The 11,212-nt window shown below is 37.0% G+C and overlaps 1 protein-coding gene across 3 annotated transcripts in view; it reads right to left on the bottom strand.

Annotated features, from left to right (window-relative positions):
• Positions 1 to 94: 94 nt before the first annotated feature.
• OSBPL9 (oxysterol binding protein like 9) overlaps positions 95 to 11,212 on the bottom strand; it is a 60,693-nt gene continuing 49,575 nt past the window's right edge. For all 3 annotated transcript variants that reach the window (XM_082765774.1, XM_082765775.1, XM_082765776.1), the window contains 15 exons: positions 9,549 to 9,642; positions 8,921 to 9,022; positions 8,624 to 8,783; positions 7,848 to 7,960; positions 7,416 to 7,534; positions 5,824 to 5,909; positions 5,407 to 5,581; positions 3,866 to 3,950; positions 3,498 to 3,608; positions 3,081 to 3,144; positions 2,832 to 2,972; positions 1,861 to 1,939; positions 1,451 to 1,542; positions 980 to 1,115; positions 95 to 873 (listed from right to left, as the gene is read on the bottom strand). In XM_082765774.1, the coding sequence (XP_082621900.1) occupies positions 799 to 873; positions 980 to 1,115; positions 1,451 to 1,542; positions 1,861 to 1,939; positions 2,832 to 2,972; positions 3,081 to 3,144; positions 3,498 to 3,608; positions 3,866 to 3,950; positions 5,407 to 5,581; positions 5,824 to 5,909; positions 7,416 to 7,534; positions 7,848 to 7,960; positions 8,624 to 8,783; positions 8,921 to 9,022; positions 9,549 to 9,642 (1,632 nt within the window). In that variant the 3' untranslated portion in view covers positions 95 to 798. The remainder of the gene's footprint in view (positions 874 to 979; positions 1,116 to 1,450; positions 1,543 to 1,860; positions 1,940 to 2,831; positions 2,973 to 3,080; positions 3,145 to 3,497; positions 3,609 to 3,865; positions 3,951 to 5,406; positions 5,582 to 5,823; positions 5,910 to 7,415; positions 7,535 to 7,847; positions 7,961 to 8,623; positions 8,784 to 8,920; positions 9,023 to 9,548; positions 9,643 to 11,212) is intronic.

Below are 11,212 nucleotides of genomic sequence, written 5' to 3'. Positions count from 1 at the left end.
GTTTGTTAATTCCTTCAAGAAGTAATTCTAGCAACTTCTGGAGGAAAATTAATATTAATGCTTTTCACATAAAACGATCATCACTCAGCTGCAGTCTTGCTGTAAAGGTTTATTATGAAATAAATAAAAAGTCCATAAGAGAAGTTTGAAAAATCTATTTTATGAAGCTTTAAGATGCATTGAGTAGAATTATCTACGGTTACATTTTAATCTCAAAATAACAAAGTTATTTTGGGCAAGACACTGAAATGCCAAAAGATTTGATTATCATACAGGTGGAAGATAACATTTATGTAGCATTTTCTAACAAACTTTCCCCTCAAAGGAATCCTCCTATTTACACATTGCAAACATTACCTAGATTTTTTAAATGACATCTTGCATTTTCTTCTGTGTTGTTTATATTTTTTAAATATGTAGGACCCAGGAATATTATGCAACTGATACCAAATGTCATGGCCTTCACAGTGGTTATTCAAAGTGTATAGCTCACAGCCCAGATTCTCCATGCTTCAGAAGCATTCGTAAAAGGGCTCCAAGAGCCTGCCTTTGAGGCCCAAATACACTACTACCAGTCTAGCAGAGTCCCATGTAAGTTACTGCACAGCCAAGACGTTCCCTGTTTTGTGTAACTGTTTATCTGCATCAGTAAGTCCGGTATCCCTGAGATAGGAACCACTGCAACGGGAGGGGACAGGTTCTCCAGGAGTTACGTACGTGACAACGGATGACTATCTTGGTATCAGATGTAAACTTCGCTAAGCCAAGGCTTGAATAGGTTCGGTTTTTATAACCCACTTAATGTTTACTGGCAGCAAGTCGTTTCAATAGCGGCTCATCATAAACCCAGCATTCTCCATCTTCATGGAATAACTAGAGGAAAGGGAATAATTAAATGTAAGCTTTTTATGCCTAAGGTGGAAAGGACAGTAAAATGCTACAGGTTTAAAGACTTTTACACTGTTGGAATAAAGCTCACCCGTGTTTCCCACGAGGTCTCATTCTCCTTCCTGGCTCTGGCTTCAGCTCTCTGTCTTTCTTCAAGTGCGTGCTTTGCGGCTGTCGCTGCATCAATGTCTCTTATCTTCAAGTTGTAGGTTACGTCTTTCCATAAGCTTAAAAAGTTAAATGGAATGGAAAGAAGAATGCTTTAGAGATGTGAAGTGCTACGAGGTTGTAAAGACAGACTACTGGCTATTAGTTGTTACTGTTTATTTGAGTTAGGGTAGGCCTCAACTATCCCAAGGACAGGTAAAACCAACAAATATTAAACCACAACTGCACTGTATAGTGCCAGAAATGGGAGGGCTGTAGTGAAACTCTCTGGACCCCCCAGGTAAATTTGGTCCCAGTGAGGATGTGATCAAGAGCTACAGGTCAGTCAGACTGCGTACTGCTAGCCTACAAAAACCCAAAGGTCTTAATTCATCAGTTTAATTGAAGTTCTTACCAGCGAGACTCAAAGTCCTCTTGGTCCTCCAGTTTCCTTACCTTCTTCTTAATTGTAGGCATTTTCTTGGTATCTATAAAAACAGCATTCTCCTAGTGAGAGTTAAAAGAAAAAAAAAAATCAGTTCTTTAGCTAGACTGAAAAGTTATATACCAAGTTACATACCCTCTTACTCTAACACAGTGGTTGTCAGAAAACATATCCCAAACAATCTCTTGATTTTTTTATAGCAAGAACAGAGTCTAGTTATCTTAAAAATAACAAAGTAAATTTGGGACTTTTATCTTGAATTCAGTGTTCCTGTGATCTTTTGGGCAGTTTCACAGGAGTTGTCAACTACTAATGTTTATTTTGTTTTATTTTTAAGCACAATCTTCCACTTTTGATGAAGGAAAAAAAAGCTGCTTTACCCCTGTTGCATATTTTGCATACATGACACCATTCCATTCTCCTTCAACTGAGCAGAAGGGTTTCTTGTCATTAGGAGAACTAAAAAAAAAAAAACACACAGACATTTCTCAGTTGTATTACAGCAACAGAGAGACCCCAAAGGATCAAAACTTTATCCTGGTTGCTGTACAGTCTGATCTAAAGGCCTTAAAAATGTCAGCTGCCAATACAGAAAATGTGAAAGCTTTGCAAATGAGTTTTTTTTCATAAATTAGTTCAACTAGATAAACTTTACAAGGAAGTGCTCTTCCAGCATGAGCCAGGTCTTGCCTTAGGGCTGTATATGCATTCAGAGTTCAGGAAACGAGTAACAGGCTTTCAAAACAGATTTAGTGATAAATTTAAGTTTTAAAAGACTTCAAGAACTCAAAATTTTTTCCCCAGACTACTGGGAAACACACACAGTAGTTCAAGAATGAGGTGTGTCAAGAAATGATTTAAAACCAAGATTTCAATCTCTTTCTGTCAGTGCTGCTTACTGACATTACAGCAGATCTCTTAAGTAACACGAGATTCTCCACTGCTCTGGTCACAGGTGTAGTGTCTAAGGAAAATTCACCAAAACACAAGTATAAATCAATATATAAAAGTCTGCAGCATGCACTTTAATGACATGCAGTCATGAAGCAGTATTACAAGACTTGCTTTAGTATTTTAGTAGGAGACGTAATTATTAATACATTTTGGATAATTCAGGACTGAAAACTTAAAGTTTTTTTGTAAGCAGCTGAGAATGTTTGAGAGCCTGGCAAGCCAGGATGCAGATTTAGGCAGCTTTCCTCTCACAAGTCCTGTCTGTAAAATGGCAGTCCAGGACAAGCAATCATAAGCTTAATTATGAGGACAGCTGTTTCACATTGTTGACTTTAAAAGTACTGTCAGCATTTATGTAGAGAAAAATCAGGTTAACTGAAGAAACCTGCTCTCTTACAAAATTTCAGCAGTAATTCTGTGCTTCTTTCCTCCATAAAATGGTTTTGTGTGGAAGACAATGGAAGCATTGTAGCCTGTCTTTGAGCAACTAATACTGCATTCTCCACCAAGTTCTATCCATGGCACCGTGAGAATAGACCTGTAATTACAAACATATGTATACATGTATATATAGCCTTTTAAGAGGTAAATATTAAACATCATCTGTTACAAGGCATTAAAAATGAAAATACCGGAGTTTACTTGCCTTCCATAGCCATTAGGAAAGGTCAAAATGTAGTGTTCGTCATAATCTAGGCAGGTGACACATCCTATCAAAGAAAAAGAAAAATAGATTTAAAAGACATCCAGCAAAATCTCTGTGAAGCTTTTCATTATGAAAAGCTTTCACAAAGGTGAAGAGCTTTATTTCTCACAGAGGCTGAGAATGCCTCGCCTCTAGAGAAGGCAGGGAGAATTGTGCTCTTCACAGGAAAAACTGGGCCCTAAGTGGTTTCAGCACACACAGTCTGCAGAAGGAATCTCCAGTTCCTAAATACATGCACCCTGAATTCATAATTTCAAACATTTGTGTTTTATAGTGTGACTTAAAATAATTTATATAAAAATTCTAGTAGCCTAACGTAAATTTTTGTTCTGTTGTTAACTTTACACACACACATACCTTGCCCTATGTTATGAACTCCAATAGACATTCCTAAGAATTTTGACTTGGTCCATATGTGAGCATTGAATTGTATCCTCTTGTTATAACACTCTGCGTAAAATGCTGAAACTGAAGATAAAGATATTAAAAACAGCAGCACAAGACAACAATACTGTTGTTTCCAAATTCCTGTATCAGGAAATCTCTGATATTTATGTGGCAACAGAATTTTCAATTTGTTTCTCTCTATGACAAAAGTTCATAGAGAAAACTTTCAGCTTTTAAATTCAAAGAGAAAATTTAAATCCAAAATTTAAACCAAAAGCCGACTTTACTTTTGCTCCTACCCAATGCCAACTCTTTTAACCAAGTTATTGTCAACTTACTTGGAGGATGATGAGAGACCTGCTCTGCCACAAATGTTACACTGCTTTTACTGACCCAAGGAACTGGTCCTTCTGAAACTTGCTCCTGTGTGATGATAGAGAGGATTTTCATCATTCAAAGTGTTACTAGAAAGTAACTGGATGCTTGAAGTTTAAAGTAAACATACACCAACTGTTCTTTGTGTATTTGTTGATTTGCTAATTTAATGTGGAATAACTCCTTCCTGAAACTATGACATACAACATACAGTTTCTATTCTTGTTAACTATAAATGTATTTGGGGAGATGTCTATGATCCTGAAACAACAGTTAAACCCAAAGAGCTATGCATAAGCCCAGTTACAAAGTAATATTTATATTTACTTATTCAATTTCTTCAGAAGTGATAACAAATAGGTGACAGAAATAGTTTTCATTTCTACTTCTGAGAAAGTCTGATGTGCATATTAGTAACAGTAAGATCGTACATCACATACAACAATTCATTTCCTGTGGCAAATCATAAAAAGTGTAATTCATTGTTAGGAGTGGAAGGACAAATACAACACTGTCTTTATGCAAACAAAGAAGAGTTCAAACATTCACCTTAGAAACAATAAATATTTGGGCAAACTGGGGAGAGGTGGGGAAAAAGGGAGAGAGACTAAGTACATGAAATATTATGCCTCAATCATGTTTAAACCTACTACACATGGGGTACGGGAAGTATTCCAGAACAGCACTTCCCACATCTTCATTTGCAATTTTCCAGATTTAGAAGACTAAATGAAATGTTTTAAAATATAATAATAAAAATAAAATATAAAGAAGACTGCACTTTGTATATATTTAGTGCTACAACTTCTTTCTAAAATCACTGGGGCACTGTGTTGACCATAGCTTGTGCACCAGTCTCTGATTACAAGGGAGGCACTGCTACTTGTCCTTCACTGAACCAGACATACGAAGTAAATATGAAGTAAAATACAAAAGGAGGAGAAATGGGCAGACAGATGTACAACTGAAGTATTATCCAAGCTCAGAATCCAAATCTGATAAGACTTCATACCCTTCAAAGTCTACAAAACGATTTTAAGACAATAATTAAATATATGTAAAAAATATTTATATTTTCATATATATAAAATATATATGAAAAAATGTGTTGCTCTCCAGGTTTTACATGACGGAAAGAAGCCTCACTGTTAAAAATAAATGGGATTAGGGAACTGATACAAATCAGAACTTTGGAAAGAAGAGAATTAATATTCAGTGCTATGAAATGGTTCAGGAAAACAAAAAGAGAATGTTTTCAACGAGTCAAATCATTCTTAAAAAAAACCCTAATGGCTCAAATTTTTGTTATGCATGGTATTTTAAACCTCTGTCCATAGAAAAAGGGGGGAAAGGAGGGATGGAACTATCATTTAAGAAATTGCCACAGGTTCTAGATTTTGCTACTGAAACACAGCATATGCCATTGCAGTCAGTAAACAATAAAGCTTTAGGAATCTTTCTCATGTGTTCTAAACACCAAAAAACATACCACTAGAAAACTAACCATATCATCTTCACCTTCAGTGCCTGGTAATACCCAATGACATCGGAAGATCTCGCCCAAAATGGGGTTGTAAGGCTTTTTAGCAACCGACCCTTTTCTTCCCGCATGAAAAGCTGAGAGGTACCATTTCACCACTTGAACCATTCGCTCCTTTGGATCCTTCTGGTCACTAATGCTACACGAGACAAGACAGAAAAGAACAGGCAACATGTAATACAAGTGGATACCCTAAACGCGGGAAGCTTTCTGGATCACAGAATCACAGCTAAAGGTTTGAGTAGACTACTTGGAACATTTTCCAAGTTTAGATCAAAACTTGAGCATTATTCTTCAAAACTACTAACTTGTTTTCGACAGCCCATGAGGGCCATTAACAATAAAAGAACCGGTTAATGCTCTATTTTAAACATAGAATACCTGACAAATAAGTCCGGATGTGCAAAGAAGTCAGCATACATTTCCAACAGTGATCTTCTTTCCAGGATAAATGTTGGAAGAACCACCTGCGTAAAGAAAAAGGGCTCTTACAGATCATGGTATTTCAACATCCTGCACAAAAGCATTCTACATCCTAATTGTAACTGGACTTACAAACCACCCAAGGCACCCTGTACCCGTAAGGTAATTGTGTTCTCAAACCTACTGATGAGTTCTCACATAAAGCAGGTCAGTTGGATCTGCCATAAAACCAAAGATTTAAGCTGAGCTGCCTTTGTCTTGCAGATGTTCTAGTCCTACTCAGGGCATATCCAACCACATGGCTGAGCTTATCAAAAGCTGATCTTAATTACAGTAACACTGATCATTCAATTTCATCTATATGAACACTTAATTTGCAGTTAATAGTCAAAATCTCATTCCATGTAGTCATATTATCTTAAGTGCTTCTATCAAGATGAAGGTTAATCTGTCCCCCACCACTTTACTTTTCTTCCACAACAGCATCTGTAGGATCCATTCTTGCGGATCACCCTCATCTGCTTCAGCATGGTATAAACCACCGTGGAAAGCAGTGTGGGTTGCTATTCTTGATTTCAAAGTGATGCGGACAAGAAGCACACTCATGATGCTTCTTGGCAGTTCGAGTATCTTTTCAACTACTCCAGGAGTTCCCAAAACAGATATATTTTGTAGCAATTCTTATTCAGAACTACCTGAAGTTCAGAAGCCTTTGGTAGCTTATCTGTGTGCTGCTGCCTATTTCCCCAGAAATACAGATCTTCTTATTGTCTATTGTAAGTTCCAGACTAGACAGTTAAAGTCATCTACTTAAGGGAAACGATGGTAGGATTTATTACCTCTGTTATTTTTCTATTTGGAATCAGTTGTTTAAATTTAACCAAGCTGACGAGAAAGATCAACACTTTGAATGGTGTTCATGCAGTGTTAAGACAGATGCCAACATGAATCATATTCAGGAAATCCAGCTCTTTATTTGCCAGTCCTATGTACAGTGGTTTATTATGTATATATGTATATATATTACATTATATAATTTACATTATATATATAATGTAAATATATATAATATATATTTATATATATAATTACATATATAATTTTTAAAAATATACAAATGTGTGTGTGCACATGTATGTGTGTGTGTATATATATATATATACACACATATATATATATTTACAGTGAGATATTGAAGATCTTCATTTTTTTTGAACCTGATCTTTAGAGTGCCTGTAAATTTGGGGTAAGAGGGATGCTGTATCCAGTAGTAAAGTTTTACGTGTCCTTCAGCTTCCTAAAACACACATCTGCTTTCCATAGCAAACTCCCTTCCTGATCAGATTTTAGCAGTTGGATGTATTTATTCAGCACTTATTTCCTCTCCTAGTAAGAATTCCAATTAAAAAGCAATCACCATGCCAGAGAGATTAAAGCTTAACTAGCTGTAAGAACCACTGTAAAGTTAGGTTATCACTTCAGTATTAAACTAATTCATACAGAACTCTCAGTTTACTGCCTCCCTCCCCATGAACAGTCGGCAAGCTTACCTTTGTTAGGTCCATTCCTAATCTAACTTGTGACAAGAGATGCATGATAACACTCTTATGTTCTTCCACTGATTCTCCTTCCCCATCATCATCTCTATCATCAGGAGGATCAAACAGATCTAAAAAGACAAAAATGTTTTTTTCTCTAAACCTTCAAAGACTGTCTACATTTAACTAGCACATAAATATTTCAGCTGTCAGAAAGGCCTTACTCATAAAACTACAATTTTTAAATTTCACCATTCAACAATCTTTCCTTAGTTAAAACAACTAAGTAGGTTTATCTACAGTAAAGGTTTATCTACAATCAGTAGATAAACCATTTTCCACAAGTATCTCGCCACATACTTACCATCATACACGTAACAACACAGTTTACAAATAGAAGAACAATCAAGAGCTCCTTACTAAACGTTCATGCAATCTACTCACCAGCGTCATTTGTCCCATTCGACATGGAAGAATTGAGGGACTCTGTGGTATCCGGACGTTTCAAACTACTTCCTGTGCTGCTGCGAGTCAGGACTGCAGCAGAACCTGAAGAACTGAAGAAGAGTAATAAGGACTCAAGATTCACAATGAACAAATTCAAACCAAATTATCAGATATTGATACACACAGGCTTCAATTTCCTAAGGAGTTTACTGACAGAGCTTAGTATATGTGCTGCAGGCTAATTTAAGAAAACTCTAGCATCTCTTAAAATTATTTTTCTGATCAATAAAAAAAAGAAGAAGAAATAGAGACTTTGGGGGAAGGCAGCAACTTAAAGGTTTTGTTTGTCTTGTTTTTCTAATTAATGTGACGAGTAATTAGCTATTTATGAAACAAATAGCTATGAAATACTCTGTAGTCTCAGACTAATTCTCTGAGCTGGTGGCTCCCCTAGTTCAATGTGTGTTAAAAGCTTTGTCAACATACATGTCTGATGGAATGGGAAGGAACAGGGGAGGAAACTGCATCCCTGACAGACAGCTATGCTTGGGGATGAGGTATTTTTATTCTGTTGCATAAAGAGTGGATTGGCTTTTTTAAGCCAATCTGTCTTCTTTGCTTATTTAGCTTAAGTAATGACTACAAGTAGACAAGCCATGTACTTGGAGATTTTAAAAAATCAACCAACCAACCACCACCACCAAACACACAAAAAAATAACCAAACAAACAAAAAACCTATTCAGCATATACTGTGTTCTTTCAGCTACTTACTCTATACATCTCTTTGGGGAAGAACTGCTCTGGTAGAATTCATCAGCATCATAGAATTCATCCTCACTGCTTGAGTAAGAAAAATCCGGAACTGTGTTCGGAGAAAGATTGACATGGCTTGGAGAAGTGAGGCTGCTGCTCGGTGCTGATTGCCCACTTCCTGTGGAGTATTAAACGTTGTGGGTTTAATTAAACCAACAAACAAAAACTGTCAAAGTCAAGGATGGAAAAGCATATACAGAAAGCATATATTCAGTTTCAGTTTCTTGAACACCAGACATTCAGACAGCACTGTACCTGTACTATTTGGTGTTGGAGTCTGATTTCCAAGAGATGCTACTACAGGTCCCACTGGCAAAGACGAGGGTCGCTGCTCTGACTTGCATAACTGAGCGGGTTCTAGGGCACAGTTTGATACGTTAAACCCAAAAGTCACATTGAAATACGAGAATTATACTTTTGTTGGGAAAGAGATTCTGCATTATTTCAACTGGCCTTCAAAAAATAAATGCTTGCCTACAAAAGCCACTCAGAAAAAGCATGCTTCCATTGTTGTCAGCTAGCGCTTTTTTTTTCTTTGTGAAGCAAAGATGACGTTTTAAAAATTGACATTAGTTATCTAGAATGCACTTCTATTTTCACAAAACTGTAGTTTAATTTCTTCTAAGAAAGTATAGTATAAGTGTAGGCAGGTAACTTAGAACAAGTAAAACAGATCAGCTTATCCGCAGAACTAGTGGCACTAACTCCCTTCCCTTCCTTTGCACCACTGTGGTGAGCATCCACCACCACGTGCAGTGGGCACCTCTACACAGCGTGTCTGACACAGAAGCTCTCCACCTTTATGTAGCCCCTCCAGCTAGAGCACAGTTGCATCCTGCTTGTTTTTCTACGTTTCTACTGAGCTTGTCTCTGCAGAGCATACCTGGAGGTATAACAGTCTGGGAAGGCATTGCGCTGATCACCGGCTGCTCCAAAGGACTGGGCTGATAGACTGCGTCAACAGGGTTTATAGTGCTCTGAGATGAAAAAAAACAAAAGCACATTTTTTTCCTCAATTAAAAAAAAAAACAAGCATAGATAATGAGAACACTGTGAGCACAAGAAATGCTCAAATGCAAGACAGCAAATTCCTGAGAGAGAAAGCGAAACACAAATCGACAGCTGAGGACATGAGAAATACGTTTAAAATAGTAGTAGTTTGATTCTTTGCACAAATTTTTAAATACTGAACTGAATTTGCTACAAATTTTACTAGTCTATGAAGAATTCTTATTTCAAGTTCTAGGTTCTGGTATTCCTTTTAATGTCCATTAATAAATACTGCATGCAAAGAGCAGAAAGGTAAGACACAAATCATCTGGCAAAAATTAGGATAGGTAATCAGTAGTTTGAAAACATTTTGTTCAGAAATTAATTTGTCCAGACCATAATAAATCAACCCATGAATTAAATCAGGAATCATCAGCACATTTACAGCCAGGAAGCACCACTTTGTTGCCAAAATCCAGCTGAATGCAAGCTGACAGTTTTCAGAGCATCTCCAGTAATGGACATTTCGATGTACTCGTGAACACAGGCACTTTGAAAGCAAAGCACCAACTCGACTCATTATTCACTGACTTCAGGATGAGTGCTTGGCTTTTATACAGCAAAGACCTCTCAGAAATCTCAACTGCAACGCCTTTTAATCCAAACTGGCAAGATTTTGCCTTGCTTCACTGACTTTTAATCATCTAAGCATTATTTCTTTCTGTTCCAAGTAGGCTTACTTGCAACAACCAGAATTTGGGTATTGTTCTTGGATAAGAGGCATGTAAAACCCTTTTCCATGTATTTTGCAATTAAAAAACATTGATCTACGTCAGAACTGTGAAGATCTTTGCCTGCTTGTTAGATCTTGCTACCAGGCTTCCATTTAAAGATTTCAAGCCCAGATATTAAACCCCCAAAAACTGGCTAAAAAAAAAAGTTAGATGAGCTTTGCCTTTAAATTTAATCTGTATGCTTACTTCTATCCTCTTAGATTATTAAAGCACTTAGAAGCTTCCAACTGCTCTTCCCTCCCTTCATACTGTGAGTTTTCACGTGCATGCAGACTGAGGGAAATGGAGTCCTTTTAACCTCTTCCTACAACAGGCAGACTGCATTCTTGCCTCTTCTCCTGGATAACCACTATTTGGAACTTTGTCCCATGTTAAAAACCAGTGAAGCCGTGACAATTTTTTTTTTTTAATAGCACAGAATTTCTCTCATTTGAAAAAAAAAATTATTGTTCCCTGGTTATCTTAAAAAATCTCCAGTTAGAAAAAGAGGCATAAAAATTGCTTTCCAAGTTTTTGTTGGTGTCACTTATTGGTATGCAAATAAATAACCCAGTGCATTTACTGTTACTCCATGGCATCCCAACATAAAGCCAACCTCCCTCAGCCATTACTCCAACTGGTTGTGCAATTACGCATGCAACACAGGCAGGTTCCTGTCCCGCAAACTTCGCAGTTCAAAATTATGATCCCATTTTCAGAGCTAAGAGACTTAAGAACTGAGATGGCCCTACGATACACAGGACACTACTGCTATCTCCATCTC

Source organism: Aythya marila, assembly GCF_965140915.1.
Source record: "Aythya marila genome assembly, chromosome: 8".
NCBI classification, from domain to species: domain Eukaryota; kingdom Metazoa; phylum Chordata; class Aves; order Anseriformes; family Anatidae; genus Aythya; species Aythya marila.
The sequence above is the reverse complement of the archived record's forward strand: the minus strand, read 5'-3'. Positions and strand labels throughout refer to the sequence as shown.